At 37.3% G+C, this 21,619-nt stretch overlaps 1 protein-coding gene across 1 annotated transcript in view; it reads right to left on the reverse strand.

The window, feature by feature from the left end:
* The window catches only part of Lama2 (laminin subunit alpha 2), a 565,166-nt gene that overhangs the window by 128,354 nt on the left and 415,193 nt on the right, over positions 1-21,619 (reverse strand). The window contains exons 32-34 of the mRNA XM_070010715.1: positions 19,584-19,777; positions 7,822-7,964; positions 4,131-4,229 (exon numbers count right to left, since the gene is read on the reverse strand). Of these exons, the coding sequence (XP_069866816.1) occupies positions 4,131-4,229; positions 7,822-7,964; positions 19,584-19,777 (436 nt within the window). The remainder of the gene's footprint in view (positions 1-4,130; positions 4,230-7,821; positions 7,965-19,583; positions 19,778-21,619) is intronic.

Consider the following 21,619-nt stretch of genomic DNA (forward strand, 5'->3'; position numbering starts at 1 on the left):
GTTATATTGAATATTTATGATCTTCAAGTCAGCTATATTTTTAGCTATAAATGTACTAGAGGCAAAGTTAATTAGTATTTTCATTTCCCTCTCACCTTGAAGGATTAAGATTTTTGCTTTCAGTATTGTCATTTCTAGGCTTTAAGATTACAGACTCCAAAGAATGGGTAGATAGAATAAAGAGAGAGTAAAAGAGAAATTTTAAAGTGAGAAAAATCTGGCAGGTAGGCAGTCAAGGTTAACAGCAGCAGCAATAAGATATACTGGCCACATGGATTCTTGACATAGTATAGTCAAAATGGAGGTCATTCTCACAAAACCTTGTGACTTTATTCTAATCAAGAGAAAAACATGAGCCAAACTCCAATGGAGGGACAGCTTACAAAACATATCAACTTGTCACAATTGTCAAAGTCATCAAGAATGGGTCTGAGAAACTGTCATCATTCAGAGAAATCTAAGAAGCCATGATGACTGAAAAAAGCCTGGTACCTTGGTTGAAATAGAATAGGAACTTTCATTGAAACTGAGGAAACATGAATCAAGTCTTTACTTAATAATCATGTGTCAGACATAGCACACTAATGTGAGAGGTTAAAAATAGAGGAAATTGCACCTGGAGTAAATAGGGAGTGTAGGAAGAACTTTTCTGCAAATCTAAAATTACTAAAAAACTAAAAGGTTTAACAAATGTTAGAATTAATTACTAATGAATTATAGACCCAAATATAAAATGGAAATAGCAGAGCTCCTAGAAGAAAACAAAGGAGAAAAATCTAAATGATCATGGGTTAATGCCTTGAATCATAGTACCAAATGTACTATGACCTTGAGAGAAATAAGTGATAATCTAGACTTCATTAGAGGAGAAGGTTCTTAAGAGACTGAAAGAATTGGCAAAGAAGTAAAAGAAAGTGTTTGCAGAGACATTTCTGACAAAAACTTAAACAAAATGTACAAAAACTTTAAAACTGAACAGTAAGAAAACAAACAATCCAATTAAAAAATAGAGAAAGCTTTCCCAAAGACAAAGCCCAGATGGCAAATGCATAGTCTGAAAAGATGCTCAGCACCATGTCATTAAAGGACTGCACATTAAAACAGGATGAGATACCAGAAACACTAACTGCAAACTATGGGCAGCAAAAGCTAGGGAAAAAGTGAATGAGCTGCTCTTATTTATGGCTGTAGAAATACAAGATGGTAGGCCAATTAAAAAGACATCTTGGTAGTTTCTAACCTACAATTTATCAAAAACTACAGCAAACTAAATGAATAAAAAATGCATAGCTGGACACTGGTGGTACACACCTATACTTTTACTGTGTACACTCTTGTGTAAGAGGCTGAGATCTGAGGATCGTGGTTCAAATCCAGCTCAAACAGAAGAGCTTGGTGCTGGTGGCTACACCTGTAATCATAGCAACTCAGGAGGCTGAGATCTGAGGATTGTAGTTCAAAGCCAGCCTGGGCAGCAAAGTCTGTGAGACTCTTATTTCCAATAAACTACTCAGAGAAAGCTAGAAGTGGCACTGTGGCTCAAGTGGTCCAGTACTTGAGCACCAAGAGGCTAAGGGACAATGCCTGAGTTCAAGCCCCAGGATTGGCAATGAATGAATGAATGAATGAATGAATGAATGAATAAATAAATAGAGAAAGCTTATGTGCACATTATGAAGCAAAAGAAGCCAATATGAAAAAAAAATCTGCAAATTATATAATTTCAACTGCTTGGAATCCTGGCAAAGACTGTACTGTAGACACAGTGAAAAGATGAGCAGTTTCAAGGGCTTAGGGAAGAGGGACGAATAAGAAGATTTCCAGGGCAGTGAATCTATTCTGTAGGAGCCTATAATGGTGGATTCATGTCATCATCAACTTGTACAGAAGATTCAAACATGGAGAATGAACTACTGGGATAGTCACCTGGGGATTTCTAGGTGCTGTCACTTCACTGATTAAATATACCAGTCTGGAGGTGGAAGGGGAGGAGGTATTCAAGTTTGTACTTTGGGCTCAATTTTGCTTTGAACCTTAAGCTTCTCTAAAAAGAAACATTTTATTTTTAAAAAATTCAGAAGAGTCTGCTGAAAAGATGAAAGCATGTGGGTTAAGACACAATAAAGATCTGATTGATCTGATGAAATCCTTCTTGTGGCTATGGACTGAGTCATTAGCTGTTAGAAGCTCAGTGGGAGCAGGGGTGGAACCTGTTTTATTTCCTTTCTTTCTGCACAGTCTGTCACAGTGTGTGGAACACGGAGACCTCCAATATTAAATAAATAAGTGCCACCTGCTCATGAACTTAAAAATATTCTAACAATATAAATGGTCTTATTTTCATATATTTCTCCTGCACAATTTTTGTTCCTAATTAATTTAGTGTTTTAGTGTATATTTACATGTGTTTGACTAATGTTATACACATACCTGAGCGCTTAGACACACAAGTACACACTTACATACACATGAACATACACATAGACAAATATGCACATACATGCACACCCATACACATACAACTGGAAGCGCCCAAAGATAGATTGAGCCTCATTACTATTTTTCATCTGCTGATATTTGTGCTTTGAATGCAGTATTAACACCGAATTAAACTGAAGCAAAGAAGAGTTTGCTCTGACATTTGACCCATTTTAAATCTCAAATGTAGGAATACTGATGTAACAAATCACAAATGATTGAATAGCTTTGTCCATTTAATTCAGTGTCTAAGTACATTTGGCAAGGGACCATTTTATGTCTGTACCTTCTTTATTGCTGGCCTGCGTTTCTGAATGCATATATGTCTGATTTGTAACATCAAGGCTATTGTTCAGCACCCACTTCTGTGAACGGAAGCCATTTTCCTGTGAAAGTTTTCCTGTCCGATAGCGGTTTATATCGATAATGTCCTAGGCCATGGGAAGGTAGCTGTGTCCTTTATCCTGTGGGTCCCTGAGTTTTGGAGCCTGGATGGACACAGTTCATTTCATAGCTATGGTCTGAAGCAAGTCTTAAAAAATACAGAACAGGCTTAACAATCTCTTAAGAATCTTTTGCTCCAGTATTCGTTGTCCTGTTCTGTTTAAATTTAATAATCCAGTGGGTCCCTTCCTTGGGAGCCAGTTGCCTTGCTCATGAATCTTTCTGACCACAAGATGGCGGGCTTTGTGCTGTTTTTCTCATTATCTAACAGCAAAAAGAACTGTAGGGATCCCTTATGCAGTTCCGAAATTTCAAATGAACAATTGCCGAAAAAGAAGTCTGATGAATGCAGTGTGGATTTTAAAGTCTGAGTCTACAAGGTGTCCAACTGTTCTGGAGTTTTACAATAAAGGACATTTCTTTTCTTTTTTTTTTGTATAGGAATATTGATTTAGACTGCATTTTAGGTAAATGCAAAAATTCCATGAGGAGATTAAAGACAACACAGTACTTTCATTTGTTTGTCTTTTTATTTTCTTTTTACATAATCAAGGATTAGGAATTTTGAAATTTTCAATTGATATAAACTTTTACCATGTAGGCTACTAGATAGTCATCAAAATAAACTATCATTTTGGTAATTTTTTTTTCATCTCTCATACTTCTTAAGCATCTCAACCTTGATTTTTATTGTGTGTGTGTGTGTGTGTGTGTGTGTGTGTGTGTGTGTGAATGTGTGGTAGGAGGAGAAGTTACTGGATTTTAAGATTTGATTCAAAGCAGAAGTTGCAAATCACAATTTATCTACTTCATACGCTGATTCAGAAAAAAAAAGATTTCAGAATTCCTGAATTCCTAAGGAAAAAAATACACACATGCTCACACATACCCATATACATATGTGTATGTGTATACATACAATGTACATGTGTATGGCAGTAGTATTGGGCTTGAACATAGGGGCTTGTGTTTGTTAGACAAATGCTCTCTCACTTGAACAATTCCATATCATTTCTGTGCATTTATAGTTTATTTTTCAGAGAGAATCTAGTGCTTCTGCCCCGGGTTTATCCTCAGACAAGGCTGTAATCTTTCTAACTTCACCTCCTGAGTAACTGGCATCACAACCATGCACCACCATGCTTGGACAGAAAATTAATTTCCTAAGATTATCTGCTTCAGGTAGATTCATGATTTTTCCAACTTACTCTGTTCAGAAGCTCATTCATTTCCATCACAAGTGTATTCAGATTGCCCTCTGCCAACTGAATGAGCTTCTCCGGGGCCCGCTGAGGTGAGAGAAGGTACTGAAAAGAGATTTCAGACCATATATATTTTAGCAAATGGTTTCTCAGTAATCACAGGGTTGAACAGAACACATTTTTCTTATATACACAAAGAACATAGCTTTTTCACCTTCAAGGAAAGAAAATAGAGAAACTACTTCAAGTAGGCACTTATCTACAGACTGCCATGCCAATTACTCAGGCAAATAGCACAAATTGCAGTCATTTATTGAGAAATTACTACATACGAGGCTTTGCTGTTTTGTTTACTTTTTTTCACTTAATGCTTACGCAAACTCTATGAGATAACTATTACTCCATTTAGGAAATGGGCAAACTGTGGCTTAAGGAATATTAAAATTTTGAACAAGATCCCACAGCCAGTGATGGGTAGCATTCATTAAAGCATTTGCTTCTTGAAAGCTCCTACTCCTTAGTCAGTAGCTAAGAAACAAAACAGTAGCCCTTCTAACAGCACAATGGAGTATACACTTCTTCTTGGATCCTGACTCAGTTGACTAGCACAAGTCTAAATGCTCTGCTATTCTGAAGAACCTCATATTAAGACACTCTAGAGCACCTCATGGTGTGTCTATGGTTACCATGACTTGATAACCTCAACATTTTCCTATCACGTGTGGGCTCTTGGTGATCTTTTGTCTGGGTTCTGATGAATACTGGCTGACATGATGAAAACAACATAGCAAAGAGGTACCATAACTTGCTGAAGGTGTTAACATGTTAAATTGAGAAGCAGAGACACCAAATAATAGGTACACAGGGGAAGAACATAAACACAGGATCAGGACATATTGGAATTTAAAGAAGCTCAAGGTCATGTTGATTAACCTGGAAAACTTTTGGCTAGGATGAGGTCACAGATTAGAATCTCTTCCACAGCAGTTTCTATACATTGTCAGTATTACTAAAAAATGATATCCAATTTAAAAGTTTCCTTTTCTGATGTGATGGCTTTTCTCTGTAAGTTTTTTCTACATAAATGGAGAATAACTGGTCAGCATTCTTTTTGTGAAAACTCTTTATATCCCCAAGTACTGGGACCACTGGTTAAACTCAGAGTCCTCTGCCTGCCGTTCAAGATAGTCCTTCATGTTTCTCTGCACTACTCAGGTCTCCTGCCTTATCTTTCACTAGCAGGCCTGACTTTTAATACTTGCCAGACAGCAAACCCCTTTGCCTATGACTTTCTCAAGCACAATTCGGTGGCAAGAGTTTATATGGGCTAGGGGCCAGCAGGGGGCTTCATCATTAGCTGGTTGGGTCCTCTCAAGTAAGTACTTTTATCTCTGTGAAGTTTGCAAAGATGAGTTCATTCTCGCAGGCCCTGAAGTTGTACTGATTCTATTCAAACCTGGCTCTACATTTTGCAATCATTTAACCTGGTAGCCCATACAAACTTTCGTGTGGCGCAATTTCCCTCCATGTAAATATAAATATTATTTCTGATTTAGTTAAGTCAACTGTTATAAAAAAAGAAAGTGGCCTAGCAGAGGTGTCTGGAATGAATTACTAAGTTCTGGAAGTTAGAAATCTAAGATCAAGGTGTTCGCAAATTTGATGCCTCATGAGGGCCAATAAATCCCCCCCCCCAAGCTTGCTTGATAGCTGTTTAAAGGGCATTAATACCACCATGAGGGCCTCATCCTCATACCCAAATGTGACCCTGATACTTCCTAAATATACCTGTTAAAATACCATCTTATTGAGTGTTAGGACTTGTTTTGGGTTTGTCTCTACAAGTGTCTGACTATGTTGAAATGCTAGTTCCTACGGCAACAGTCAGAATGAAGGGCCTTGGGGAGCTGATTTTGGTAATGAGGGTGGAGTCCTCATGTTTAGAATCCTAGCCTGATAAAAGAGAATTCAGAGTTACTTATTCTTCTTTTCTTCTATCTCATGAAAACACAGAAGGTATCATGTGTGGAGACGGATACCTCTGCACCCCAGTTGCAGAGTCTGGTTTTCCTGTGGGCTTCCCAGCTGCCTGAACTTTGAAAAATAAATTTCTTTTGTTAAGAAGCCAATTACCTATGACATCTCATCATTGTAGCCCAAACAGAGGAAGGGGAAAGACATGTTCAGTCTATGAACACTCGTAATTCTTGAGGTTTCCATAAGAGTTATGCATGCTAATTCTTACAAGAGTTTCATTGCTTAGATTTCCAGTAAGTTTTAGTTTTTCTATCATATTAGTTTTCTCTGGGAAGTAGGAATAATAATAGGGCTCTGATCATAGTTAAAGAATATATTCCTCAGACTAGTATCTGCCAGCATCTAGTGAATAAAAGTGATTTCTTTCTCTAGTCCTCATGAATCCTTATCTTCCTGTTAAAACAGACTTAAAGTATATAAGTATATAAGTATACTCTCATAATCCTAGAATTTAGAAGGCTGAGGTCGGAGCATTCTGAATTTGAGGCCAGTCTGGGCTGCCTAGTATGATCTTGCTTCAAAGGAATAAAACAAAAAATATGTTTATCCTTCAAACTCCAACCAAATTATGTTATCATTAGTGGTATATTTCTAGTCACCCTGAATGTTACTGATTTTTTCCAATATTTGTACTTTATTGAGCTTCAAATCTTATGTGTTATTGCTAATAGCTTAATTTTTGCCTACTATTTATTTAGCTAGATGAAAGCTAAGGTTTCTGAGGGTAGAAACAATACTGTAAGAGGCCAGAAATCCAGGGAACAAATTAACAACCCTATGTCATTCTATAATTTCTCAATACATACTTAAAATAATGTACTGAGAGGGCAAAAGTAACCACTTTGCACCATTTAAAAACAACCCCAATTCCCTAAACGTTTCTTTCTATCTGATAAAGGCCTAAAAGTTTTAATAATGTTTTAGAACACTGTGTCTTAAATCAGTGCTTGTAGAAGTACTTGGAAAGTCACATGAGATTTTTAACCTTAGGTTGTCAATTTGACAATAACCTTCAGTAGTAATGTAAGCTTTTTAGGATTCCAGGCTAGCAGCTGAGAGATGATTCTGCCACCCAGTCTCAGGAATTATATGTGTATATGTGTCTGAGCCTAGACCAACTGAGCACAGAAGTCACATACATTTGTCAAATAACGTCCAAGACTCCTTACAAGGAGTGCTCCACGTACACTGTGGGAGGGGAGGGAAGTGAGTCACCACCCATCCCAGGCAGTGGCAAGAACCTGTAGGGGAAGTAGTCAATATCATAGTCTTGTTGCAAGAAGCCAAAAATCATATAATTTTAGATTTATGTTTTTAATTTGAATTTTATTAGTTTTTGTCGGCTTTCATAAGTATTAATTTGATTTTATGGAGCTATAAGTATAAGTAGTACATATCTGGTTTTATGTTTGCACATCTTTAAGTCACATAATAAAACTGATTTAGGCCAAACAATGGGCACGTGTGGGGGCTGGGTATGTGAGATCCTTTGCCTTCAATAGCATTCTGAATGTTATAGTTTATAAAGTCTCTAAACTTTCCTAACAGCTGCTTCCCTTGATTCGGGGCAGTAGAAAAAGCTTGTACCAATTATGGACAATATCTCTTGGGATGCATCTGCCATCTTGGCGTAGCCCTGGCTGCTACTGCTCCAACCTACCTTTAATTCCTGAGTTGTATTTTCAATACCATACAGGATTTTATATGGAGCAGGCAGTGGGCCAGTGAGGTTGATGTTCATGGCCATCTGCTCCAGACGAGCCAGGTCACCGAGAAGAACACCCGTGCATTCATCTCCACAAACTGCGAAAAGGAAATGACAGAGAATATTTACTTCTGAGAGATCCTAGCCAGATGTTCAAGGATTTCAGCTACGAAAGAGTTGATGGTCCAGGCTGAATTCTGAGAAAGGTAGTATTTCTCATCTCAGATTATTAATTCTATCTGAAAGATGATGGATGAAAGAAAATAGATGATAATGAAAGAGCAGGAGTACCTGTCACCTATAACTTAGTCGTATGGAACATGACAGAAACAGGAGGACTCAAGAGGAGGGGGAAAAAACCCAAACAATTTCTTTTGGGGTTGGGGAAGGAAGTATATTGTAAAGCAGTAAAGAAGAAATTGGATGCTAAAAATAAAATTGTAAATAATTTGAAGTGCCCACATGAGCAATCTAGAGGAGCCTCATAGATAAAGAAGCAAACACGTTCAAGATACGAACTATGCAATGCCATATTTTACTGCCCTGCCCAGAACCTGTGGGAATTTGGTCTGCAGATGAATCATGAATTACATATCAAAGTTACAGAGATTATGAGGTTGACATATTTTCAACAGAATTTCTTCAGTCAAAAGGGAAGTATTTTTTTCCTTTTACAAATTATTTTTTTCTTGTCTTGATATTTATTTAGTTTCTTTAGCCTTCTGCATATGGTCACTCATAATTACATGAAGCTTCCCAAATCCTCGAGCATCCTTGGAGAGGAACTGTATCCAATTTTATAGATAAATAACTGCTACCAGTCAGAAGAGGTTTGCTTTTATGTAGCTGAGAATGATAATATTGTACCTACAGTCTTTTCAATGATTAGAAAGGAGAACTAATCACATTGGACAGTAGTGGGGCAGGACTGGTCCTTGAGGCGATATAAAGAAAAATGTGGGTTTTGTTTCTTCATTACTAAATTAATCTCATAACCAGTAATGTATTTTTCATCTGTGTGTGTGTGTGTGTGTGTGTGTGTGTGTGTGTGTGTGTGTGTGTATGTTTGTGTCTGTGCTGGTACTGGGACTTAAACTCAGGACCTTGTCACTGTCCTTAGTTTTTTTTAGCTCAAGGCTGGTGTTCCATCGTCTGAGTTGCAGCTCTGCTTTGGGTTGTTTTGATAACTGATTGAAGATAAAAGTCATGGGTTGACTTTGAACCATGATCCTTAGATCTTAGCCTCCTGAGTGGCTAGGATTACAGGTGTAAACACCCAGCTTAGTCATGTACATATTCGTTTTGAGAAAGATTAAATATATATATAAATATATATATAATTCACTTCACACATATTAGTTTTACATGGCAGAGAAATGTGGTCTATCTTTATACCAAAGGAGGTATACTACTATATTTATGGTATGCATACATCTATGTACACAATTACCTTTTATTTCTTTACTTGTTAGCTTTTTTTTAACAGTTACAATTTCTATTTTCTATCCTATGAATAGAGGTATCAAAACTATACCTATAAGAAGAAAATATATCTTAGGGAAAATACTAATATTGGGAGCAGCATTGGATCATGCCCCAAACTGGCAAGAATTCAATTAGTTCTCTAAATAGCACTCCCTTGAGTGGCTTAATGGAGAGAAAACCATTAGCATAGCTTGTAAACAAAGAGAAGCTGTACGGAGGGTGATTTTTTGATAGGACAGCAGTTAGAGGTGAGTTATCTTCTCCCTTCACAGGGACTAAACTGCCCCAGCAGGGCTGTTAATAAATCAGCTCCTTGCAGGTGATGCCTTTAAGAGAAGAGCATCGTCTGCTGGGCTTTGCAAGCTCCTGGCACTTCAACAGTGAGTGAACAACAGGCTGTGGACATAGGAGAAGTCTGGAGCTAGAGCTGTGTTCATTATCCTTCCATTCAGAAGGAAAGAGAAATTAGACATTGTGGAATCTAAGTAAAAGGAAGAGTGCAAGTTCCAGCAGGCTGTGTACATTTATACATGCAACTCTAAAGAGAAACCCAACACAGTTAAAAGGACACAGTTAAAAGCCAAACTGACTGTTTCAACATGGATTTAGTCCAGCATGTAGGCCTCTGAATGAGAAATTGCTGTACTCAGAAGACTCCAGCATACCCAGGTTTCTTATATGGGAGATGACTGAAGTCTCTGGCTTCTGATTCTTTGCTGACAAGCTCACAGGCAACATAGATAACTGCTATTCTGTGTGTCATGCTTGGAACAGCAACTAGACCAGCACTCTGGACAATGCCTGGGTGCTTACCGAAATGCATAATCCTGGTGTTACCTCAGTCTGTGTTTTAGAAAGATTCTGGGTGCTCTAAGCCAAGGAACGTTGGGAAAGTTCTCAGCTCTGGCTGCACATTAGAATCACAAGAACACTATAAAACACAGATACCCGGCCTCCACCCCTCCTGAAACTGATTTGATGACTCTGTGTTAAAATCAGTACTCCTTCAAGATTCTAGATGGCTTGGTGCTGGTGGCTCATGCCTGTAATCCTAGCTGCTCAGGAGGCTGAGATCTGAGGATCAGTTTGAAGACAACCCAAGCAGGAAAGTCCGTGTGACTCTTATCTCCAACTAACCATTAGAAAATCAGAAATGGTGCTGTGGCTCATAATACTAGCCTTTGGTAAAAAACGAAACCAAAAAACCCTCAGAGATAGCACCCAGGCCCTGAGTTCAAGCCCTGTGACTGAAAAAAAAATTCCGGATGATCCTATCTTGTATCAAGGGATTAGAACCTTTGGAACAGATGAGAAGCAGGGATGCACAAAGCTAAAAGAGGTAAGTACTTGGGGGAGGCCCTTCTGCTTTTTTCCCTGTCTACCTAGGCCACTTTAGCTTCGCCCTCTTAGCTGCCTTTATGAAGGTTAAATGTTCAAATGAGACTTCCTCAGAGGAGAAGACCCGGATGACTCAAAGTTACTGTTACCTAGCTCCTTATCAAGCTCTCTTGACACTTTTGCTTTATTATCTTTCTTTTTTCCTTTCTTGATTAGCATACATTAATTACATTAGTTTGAAGCCTGGGGCCCTGGGTTCAAACCCTAGTACTATGAAAGGAAGAAAGAAGGAAAGAATGAAAGAAAGGAAGAAAGAAAGAGAGGCAAGAGAGAGAGGGAGAGAAAGAGAAAGAAGACAAAGAGAAAGAGAAAAAAGAGAAAAGGGAAGAGAGAAATGAAGAAAAAGAAAGAGAAATGAAGAAAGAAAGACAGAGGAGAAAGGAAGAAAAAGAGAAAGGAAGAAAGGGAAAGAAGAGAGAAGAGGGATAGAGAAAGGAACTAGAGGAAAAATAGAAGAGGAAGAAGAAAGAAGGAAGAAGGTATAAGAAGAAGGTGGAGGAGGAAAGAATACAAAGAGTAAGAGGAAGAAGAAAAAGAGGAAGAGAGGAGAGAAGTAGGTAGAGAACCAGTAGGAAAAAGAGAAAGGAAAGGAAGGAAGGATGGAAGGGAGGGAGGGAGCGAGGAAGGGAGGGGAAGGGAAGGCTGTTCTGATATCTACATCAAGATTTCATTGGTGAGTTTGTCTAGGAAAAAACTGGAATGGAGGGGAGGAGGATGAGAAAATAGGTACAAGCATCACCAAGAAAGAAACAACATATTTAGGTTATGGGCCATATCAAGGTGATGCTCACTTCTGGGTTGGAGTTCTGTTTTGGGAAGATATATCCAGATAATAATTAGTAATTTGGTTTTGTTATTGTTGTTTCAAGAAACTGAATAGTGCTTGATGCCTTTTGTGTTATCTCTAAGTAGTTGTACAAAAGATTTGCCACTTAACAAAGCAGTTTATGAATAAAGGGTTTTTTGACCAATGTCACCCCTTTCTTTGCTCTCATCCACCTCTCCTCTCCCCACTCTTTCCCCTCATTCTTGTTAAATTTATTTGACACATAGTCCACTGAATTCTTGGCTGTATTCTCCCCCTATTCTCTTCATTCATCTGCACCTTTCCCTTTGACCCTACCCTACTCATTTCAAATACCTGTTACCTTATGTTATTTTGTTGATCTTTGACTTTGTCTTTCTAAAGAATTATACTATTTGAGTGCTCCTTTAAATCTACCATAATATGCTTTTTAGGGTAGTTTGTTTTTCAAGAATCCATTGCTATCATGCCGGGTGCCAGTGGCTCACTCCTGTAATCCTTGCTACTCAGGAGGCTGAGATCTGAGGATCGCAGTTCAAAGCCAGCCTGAGCAGGAACATCCATGAGACTCTTATCTAAACTAAACTGGTGCTGTGGCTTAAGTGGTAGAGCATTAGACTTGAGCTGAAGTGCTCAGGGACAGCTCCCAGTCCCAGAGTTCAAGACTCACGACTGACAAGAAAATAAAATAAAAATCCATTGCTATCCTCCCCTATGACCCAGCAATCCCACTTTTGGGCATTTACCCAAATGTTTACAAACAAGACCACACTAAAGCTACCAGCACAACTATGTTTATTGCAGCATTATTTACCATAGCTAAGATATGGAACCAACCCAGATGCCCCTCAGTAGATGAATGGATCAAGAAAATGTGGTATATATACACAATGGAATTCTATGCCTCCATCAGAAAGAATGACATTGCCCCATTTGTTAGGAAATGGAAAAACTTGAAAAAAATTATATTAAGTGAAGTAAGCCAGGCCCAAAAAAACATAGGTCCCATGGTTTCCCTTATTTGTAATATCTAGTATATGTATGAGTCAAGCGGAAAAGGTCAGATAATGTGATGTCAGGAAAATGAACCCTTAGATGTGTATTTTAATGTTTTTTTCTTTCATGCATGTGTTTCTAATGCATTTATAAGATTATCTCTTTGTTGCTTTGTATGTCCCTCCCCCACAGTATAACCCCTGCTTTCACTATATTTGATTTCAGTATAACTTGTGGAGGAGATGGGGAAAAACCAGTTGTTTAAGGATACAGGTGGACCTGTTGCAACAATGAGAAGTACAAGTTGTCATGTCCAAAACGAGCTTTACAACGTCGGTGCCGGGGGTGGGGGAAGGGGGGGGAAGGAGAAGGATTGGGATTGGGGGGGAGGGGGGAGGCTGGGAAGGGATGTGAAGGGTAAACAAAGGAGGAGGCTGCAATGCTTGGTAAGAAATGTACGCATTATCCTGCCCATGTAATTTTAACTCCTCTGTACAGTATCATTTTGCTATCATTTTGTCTAATGTATTCCTAATGTACAACTTACCTATTTCCAAGAAGGAGTTAGATCTGATTATTGATAAGATACAGTTTAACTCTTTGCTAGAAGGTCCTAGAAATTTCCAGAGATCATACCTACCATTTTCTGAGTTTTCACTTTATGCAAGCATAATAAACCAGAGTCTAGAAAGAACTAAGTCTGACTAACTGCAGCACTCTGCAGAGAAAGTTGCTAAGCTACAGTGCCAAGAGGCATGGTGAATACTGGTTTGTTTTTCTCATTTCTTCTACCCATGCTTATCCTTTTTTGTTTGTTTGTTTGGTTTCTCATGTTCAGTTGTTGAAATTAAAATGTACTTAATTGCTCTTTCAAGAGCTAATCTGTTCCATTTTATTGCCTCTGTGTCCAAAAGATTATTATCCTATGTTTCATGGTTCCTGTATTTGCTTTTAGGGGAACAAAGTACAAGCAAATTTCTGTAAGTGCAAGGTAAATTTTATAGTATGCTCCAAGTAAAATCCTAACATCTCTTTCACCCGGTCAGGAAGATATATGAATACAGAGCAACAGGGATTTTGCCAAAGTTTCAGTACAAGTCTAGCTTGAGCAGTTATCAGGCTAAATATGAGGGGAAATTGTGCCCTTTATGTAATGGTTTGCTATTTTATTCTGACACAAAATATTTTACTTTCACTACAAGTTACTTTTATTTGCCCTCAAAAAGTCTGAAGTATCTGACACCAGACATTGGACATGGAATGCAAATGAAAGTAGATTTTGTTCACTATGATTGAAAGATCAGAAGAGTGTATCGTGACATGGGATAGTCACATTGTATAAAGACTAGTTCTTTGATAAAGGTGCCATTCAAACTAACACCCATCTCCTAATCAAGGTTCCAAATGGCCTCTTCAAACCACTCTCCTAACTCAGCAATACAGATAAGGTTATAAAGTGAGATTCTGCCTAAAATACAGGAGTGCAAAAGCAAATATTTCAAGACTATGATTATATTTTACATGACTAAGTGTTTCTGAGGTTTTGCCTATAAAAGTGTCAGGATAAATTTGTGTCTAATATTAACAAATGTAGTACTAAATTCAGATCGTTAGAGCTGGGCATGTGCAAGGGGCAAATCATGCAGCCAATATTACAGATCTTTCTGTTAGCAATTAGTACAAGATATTATATTTCCTCCAGAGTCCCCCATGCATAATAATTTCTAGCTTACTGTCACAAAAAATTCAAAGCTGCATTCAAACCAAAGAAGCTGAGGCTGAATTGAGGATGGGGAGCATTTTTGAAAAGGCCAAACCTTTAACCAGCTGTAGGTAAAGATAAATAAATTATCTACTCTGGTCAGCTAGGGGTGAAAGTATATCTTTTACATATTTACATCTTAATGGGCATATTTTTTGTTGTTATTGTTTTAAATGTACCATGTGATTTTATTTATTTTTGTTGTTTTTGTTTCCTTTTTTTTTTAAATTTTATTTTATTTTATTTGAGAACATACTGTACAGAGGGGCTACAATTACATGGGCAGGATAATGCATACATTTCTTACCAAGCATTGCAGCCTCCTCCTTAGTTTACCCTTCACCTCCCTTCCCCGCCTCCCCCCTCCCCCCACCCAATTATACCCCCCTCCCCCCCCACACCGACATTGTAAAGCTGGTTTTGACATGACATTTTGTACTTCTCATTGTTGCAACAGGTCCACCTGAATCCTTAAACAACTTGTTTGTCCCCATCTCCTCCACATGTTATACTGACATCAAATATAGTGAAAGCGGGGGTTACACTGTGGGGGAGGGACATACAAAGCAACAAAGAAATAATCTTATAAATGAGTTAGAAACACATGCATGAAAGAAACGAAAACATTAAAATACATATTTAAGGGTTCATTTTCCTAACATCACATTATCTGACCTTTTCCGCTTGACTCATACCTATACTATATATTGCAAATAAGGGAAACCATGGGACCTATGCTTCTTTGGGCCTGGCTTACTTCACTTAATATAATTTTTTCCAAGTCTTTTTAATGGGCATATTTTGAAGTGATTATTCAAGATGAATGACAATGATAGATCACTGTTTTTGGATTTTATATCTCTTTCTCTTGATCCTTTAAAGAAAAAGCTTTTAGATTACTGTACATGTTGTGTTTATTAAAATGAACTCACTTATTGTAGATGATTGGTAAATATATATGTAAAAGTTTGATTCTGACTCACCAAGAAGGTTTGCTTATACCTGTTATTTGCCATTACTACTATTATTATTATTATCATTAGGAGGAAGAGTAATAGCAGTAGTGGTGGTAGTAGTAGTAGCAGTACTAAGGTTTGGACTCAAGGCCTTACATCTGCTAGGCAAGCACACTACCACTTGAACCATACATCCATCCATTTTTGCTTTAGTGAGTTTTCAGATCAGGTCTTATACTTTTCCTGGGACCAAATCTGATTACAATCTTTCAACCTTAACCTTTCTAGTAACTGGAATGACAAACATATGCCTGGATATCTGGCTTATTTAGGGTCTCACTTTTGCTTGGCTGATTTTGAACTACAATCTTATTCCATTCTCACTTGTTTCTGGATTACAGGTGTACACCACATACGTAGCCTCTATTATATCGTTGACTGGGTAAAAGGGTATTCTGTGGGTTTTACCTGAAACTGATCAACTTGTCCATGTACCAAGTCATGAAATGTAAATATGCACACTATTAAACCAAATTATCAAAAAATGTGAAAACAAATTTTCTATGGCTTCAGGAGAATATAGCTTTTCAAATACCAAATAGAAAAGTTTGAAATTTTGAAACGACTATAACTAATAATAGTGAAATAAGAAATAGTTTTTACCTATCTAATATTCCCTACATGGATTCTGTTTAATTTTCAGGATCTTCTCGAAGGTTCACAACTCTGTGAGGCAAGAATTAGTAATATTTGCCCCACTTCTTTATTGTGCCATATTGGGGCTTGAACTCAGGGCCTGGGCCCTATCTCTTAGCATTCTTTTTTTTCATTTAAAGTTGGCATTTCACCACTTGAGCCAGAGCTCTACTTCTAGCTTTTTGGTGGTGAATTAGAGATAAGAGTCTCATGGATACTGCTGCTGGTGTTGTCTTTGAAACATGATTTTCAGTTTTCAGACTCCTGAGTAGGTAGGATTAACAGGCCTGAGCCTGGTACCAGCAATATCTCCAAGTGAGGAAAAAAAGTCACAAATCAATATGTTTACACATCTACAAATAAGGCATAAGGATTTAAAGAAAACTAGAATGTAAGGCAGTTATAAAAGTGACCATCACTAACTTAAAGAATCTAGCCTTAGTGGTGATTAGAGAAAACTGGAATTCAGCCTAAGGTAAGAAAATCTTTCATGAGAAACTAATGAGATGCTCAATGAATGCCTTTGAAAACAACCATGGTAATGTATATGGTTGAGATTTATTGAGCATCTAATACACTTAGATTCTTCACATATATGCATGCGGTGTCTTACTTCCTTTCTACAATGAAATCTGATTTAGAAAAATTAGTTAATCTAATGACACATTATACTTTCTGTAACTCCCTCATAGGTCCAGGTTACTGCATGATTTGAGGAAGCCACAGAAGAAGAGAATGTTAAATTATAAAACTTGGACCTTTACCATGTGATTCTATTTATTTATTTATTTTTTGTCAGTTGTAGGGCCTGAACTTTGGGCCTGGATACTGTCTCTCAGCTCTTCAGCTCAAGGCTAGCACTCTACCACTTGAGCGCCACTTCTGACTTTTTCGGCTTATGTGGTGCTGAGGAATGGAACCCAGGGTCTCATGCATGCAAAGCAAGTACTTTACCACGGAACCCCCTTCTCAGTCCCACCATGTGATTCTTTAAGAGAAAAAAACCTTATTATGGCCTAGCCTGAATTTAAAAACCAATGTAGGATTTAGATGCACGTCAAATAAAGTTTGAGTGAAAATAAAGGCAATAGTTACCAACTTTTATTGTTTATGACATTTTAGTTTTGCAACTCCTTAATTTATGAGAACAGCTTTTCCAATGTGGCATAGAGACCACTGAGACTGATCCTGAGTAGCTAGAAAAATTATCCACAATCACAGTGACAGTTGCTTTGTGCATGGGTAGCATGGATCAATACTAACCAAATTAATGGCAGGAAAACCAAGTATCTTTTACTAAAGAACCAAATGAACAGAAACTATAAGGAAGCTGCTTTAACAGAAACAAGAAAGTTGCATAATGCCATAATTTGAATACCTTCTTGGCTGAGGGCACTAGGAAGCTCTTCATTGAAAATTAAAACAAACAAACAAAAAAAACAACAAATTCCTGCTGAGTCAGATTAAGCTGTGTATCTTAGAAAATTAACAAGAGAGAAAAACTAACTCTTGTGTAATCAATGCTCATAATTTAAATGACTTTGTTTTTACCAATACAATCAAAATCTTGCTTTCTATAGTCAGCATCATATTCAAATGCAACATGACAAGTGTTTCTCTTACTGTGTATGTTTTCCTTTCCCTTCATCTAGTCCCTTCCAAACTAACACTGTTAGGCCTTATAAAATCCCACTGTGATCACAGATAATAAAACAGGCCTATAGATATGCAACATGCCCGGTGAATGTATTCTTCAGTCCCTGATCTAATTTACCTTGAGGATATAGCAGCATTGTTCATAGAGAACTGAGAAGGGTCAGAGTTTAGTCTTCATTTGTTCCTTATCTGCTAGAGTCGTTTCAAATCTAGTAGTAAAAACTGAGTGCTTGGAAAGAATAGCATTTTTCCAAAATGCAGAAATTATCAAGATGAGAAAGGAAGAGCACTCTTAAAGTATTCTGTGCAATATTTCTTAATTTGAAGAGGGTAAGAGGAAACATTTGTAGAATTAAGTGAAAGTCACTAAAACTGAAAGAGGGTAGCATATGAAGCACCTAGAAGTAGAATTACAAACTCTTTAGAAGAAAGGTTTGGGCAAAAAATCCTATAAAAGAAAAAAAATCTCTATATTACCCCAGGACACACCTAAACACATAGATAGCAAATGCAAATGAACACTGAAAAATTGGTGTAACTGTAAGAGGAGAATCAATATATTTATTAAAATCACAGAGGTCATTTGAAAAAAAATCCACATTTGTGACAGGAATGAGTTGTTTTCTTATGATAAATTCTATTGAAAGGGTGAACAAAGGAAAGATTATCAACAGGAAAAGAATTTGAAGTTATTGTTGATAAATAGAATTCAATTTCCCTTTAAAGTAAATCTTCATCTGGGTGCTAGTTAGCTACTCAGGAGGCTGAGCTCCCAGAATTTGCTTTGAAGCCAGCAAGGAAGAAAAATAGGTGACACACTTGTGACTAATTTAGCATTAAAAAGCCAGAGTGAAGGTGTGGCCCTACCATCAATTATTGTTATTTATCATTCTTGAAAATGGTGAACCATATCTGTATCAATAACAAAAGATTATTGATGCATATGATGAGTTACATTTAATTTCTCCATCTACTTACATGTTCATCAATTTTCATTAAAAACAGTTGAAACATAAAGAAAAATTTAAAAACTTTCTCTTCCCAAATATACCCAGTTTTAGAGTACTGATACATTTTAAAATTTATTCTTATCTTCTAAGTTCACTCATAAAGACAGAGCAGAAGCAAAAAGTATTCTAAGTAAAATGCTGTTAAGATTTGAACACATACAAAATGTTAAGTCCAAACATACTGGCATGCATAAATGTGATTAAATAGGTTAAGTAGTGAAATAAAGGGCACTGAAATAAATTTCTCTATAGAAAGCAATACCATAGTTCAATTTTTCTTCAACTTTACAAATTACATATTTTAGCTTGGAATAAGATCTAAGAATTATATTCAACTCTTGATTTCAATGTGCTTTCACTGTGGCATCCCTGAGGCCAAATGAGCTTCAAAAAGAGAGAAAAAAATAAAAAGAGCAGAAAAAAAGCAAGCAAACCACTCTCTATTTGTTGATTTGTGTGTTAAACTACTTATAAACACTTGAACAAACACGTCTTAACTGTAAAGTTAGAAAGCAACATGCCCTGGGATTTCTGTAAAACTGGGGGGGGGGGTGTCTGTTATTCAAGATTTAATGTGCCTGTCTAGCTGATTATGAATTGAGAAGAATTCTGAAAAATTTAATACACTTGGATCTTTAATCTGTCACAAAGGCAGTGCCAAGTTTAGGCAAAACTGTAAACCCCGAGATGGACAAAAATCTAAAATAAAACTTGCCTCTGAGCGCTTTGTAGTGGGTTTGCAATGAAGTGTCTAAAGCCTGCTGAGGATTTCCTCTGCTCAGCAGGATGGAGACAAAACCAGCAGGCCAGAGCAGGAGATGGGCAGACAGTGTGAGAAAGAGTGAAGGGGAAAGGTAGCTACAGAACATAGGAGGAAGTCGGTCTTCCTGACTGGAAGAAGACAGAAGTGGAAGACCGACTTGGAGAACTAATGAGGAAGTTAGTATACGTACAAACACACTCTGGGCCCTCGCGTGCATGCCAGTGCTCACAGCCATCACACTTCCTTCCTGTGGATCCAGGACGGCACGTGCAGAGGCCTGTGACCAGGTCACAGGGGACAGGCAGTGAGCCATAGGGGTCACACTCACATTCTTGGCAAGAGCCTCCAGGGCTGCTTGGACTGCCCGTGTAGCCAGGGGCACACCTGGAGGGGAACAGGGACAAAATATAGGCAGTCAGTGGCAAGTCAGATTTCTAGAACAAGTGTGTGTGTGTGTGTGTGTGTGTGTGTGTGTGTGTGTGTGTGAGAGAGAGAGAGAGAGAGAGAGAGAGAGAGAGAGAGAGAGAGAGAGAGAGAGAGAGAGAGAGAGAGAGTCATTCTAAATCAAGTAAAACTGCTATTGAGAGTCTGTAGAGGCTGGGGATATAGTTGAGTGGTAGAATACTTGGCCAACATGTCCCACATCCTGAGTTCCATCCTCAATCCATTGATCAATCAATCAGTGATCATTAAACCTGCCCCATCATAAGCCACATAGTAAATATCATACTTTGTCAAGAAGCAAAACCAAACTGAAGATGTGAAAAAGAAATTTATAAGGTTTGGTTGTAGTTGATGGAATTCAAAATTTCATACTACAGTACTTGAGCAGCAATTATTTTGAAACACCACTCTACTAAAGAGAACAGGATTACGGATGGAATTCTTTTCAAGTGGGCCAGATGCACTGCTTCATCCCAAGTGGGTTCTAATATCTGCCTTGTGGTCCACAGCATGTCCCCAGAAGTCCAGTTCATAAACTTGTCTTACTATTCTCTTCTTAAAATTAGAGATGAATAAAATTACACTTTAGTTCCTGAGCCTTCTTATACTAGTGCATTTTAGAGATCAAAATGACCTAACAAAATAATTTATTAATTTTACTAATTTTACTAATTTTACTAATTTATTAATTTTACTAATGAGGAACAAGAGGCAAGTTGAATGGCAAGAATTTGCTCATCTATTCTATGTAATTGCAGCATAATTTTATTTTCTACTACATCTTCCTTAGGTTGTATTTTTCATTATTTGTCTGAAAAACAGGTCCATGTGACTAACAGGATATTGAGAAACTAGAAAGGAAAAGTGAAAGGAAAACTAGAAAAGTGAAAAGTTCGGAAGGAAATCAGATTGGATTAACCCCACATTCAATCTATCCCCTAGCTCTCTCATGCATCCATTCATGAAAGTAGGTGCCATAATACTGGACCATAATACTGGACAATTGCTAACCACAAGACTGTAGCAAGGCCATAACTTTTGCTTTGCCTAGGAGATCCTCCATTACATACTGTTCTGGTTTACTTATTAAAAACACTTCTTCTCCATAGTTAGAGTGTCCTTGATTAGATAATAAATTATAAATATCAACATAAAGACAGCCAATATATACAACATTTATTTTACAAGTAATGAGGATGCACAGAAGTAGAGAGTTAATAGGAGGTTGGACACAAATGTTTAAAAACTACTTGGATAACATAAGATCATCTTTAGCAGTCTAGGATCATACAAATTTGCATATCTGTTTATGAAAGTTAATTTATCCTGTACTAGTTAGAAAACACAGCACACAATGAAACTATCTGTGACATTAAGTCCTTATACACCTCCATATTTGATTGTTATTTTCTTTCTAATATATAATTACAAATGTTCGATGGAAGTATTAAATAAATCGTCTTGAATTGTTTCTTAACCTTTGCAGGTGAAATAATTATATTCAAAGCAGGTTCTGATTGATTAAATCTTCAACGAGCTTATTACAGGAGTAATGAAGATAAAAGATGGGGAGGGATTTCCACTTTACAGGGACAATAAAAAGATTTAAGCAGTTTTAGACCTGAGCTGAGTTTAGGTAGGTTATAAGGTGATGTAAATGATTTAAGAAGCTCTCACATGCAGAACAAATTTATCTGGAAGGTTACAATAAAATTTTAACTAAGACCTTTGGTTCAATTTAGCTGAATAAAAGCAATTGTTCAAGGAAATATAACCTGATCA

The sequence above is a fragment of the Dipodomys merriami genome, unplaced genomic scaffold, assembly GCF_024711535.1.
Source record: "Dipodomys merriami isolate MVZ:Mamm:240054 unplaced genomic scaffold, mDipMer1.0.p SCAF_8, whole genome shotgun sequence".
Taxonomy (NCBI): domain Eukaryota; kingdom Metazoa; phylum Chordata; class Mammalia; order Rodentia; family Heteromyidae; genus Dipodomys; species Dipodomys merriami.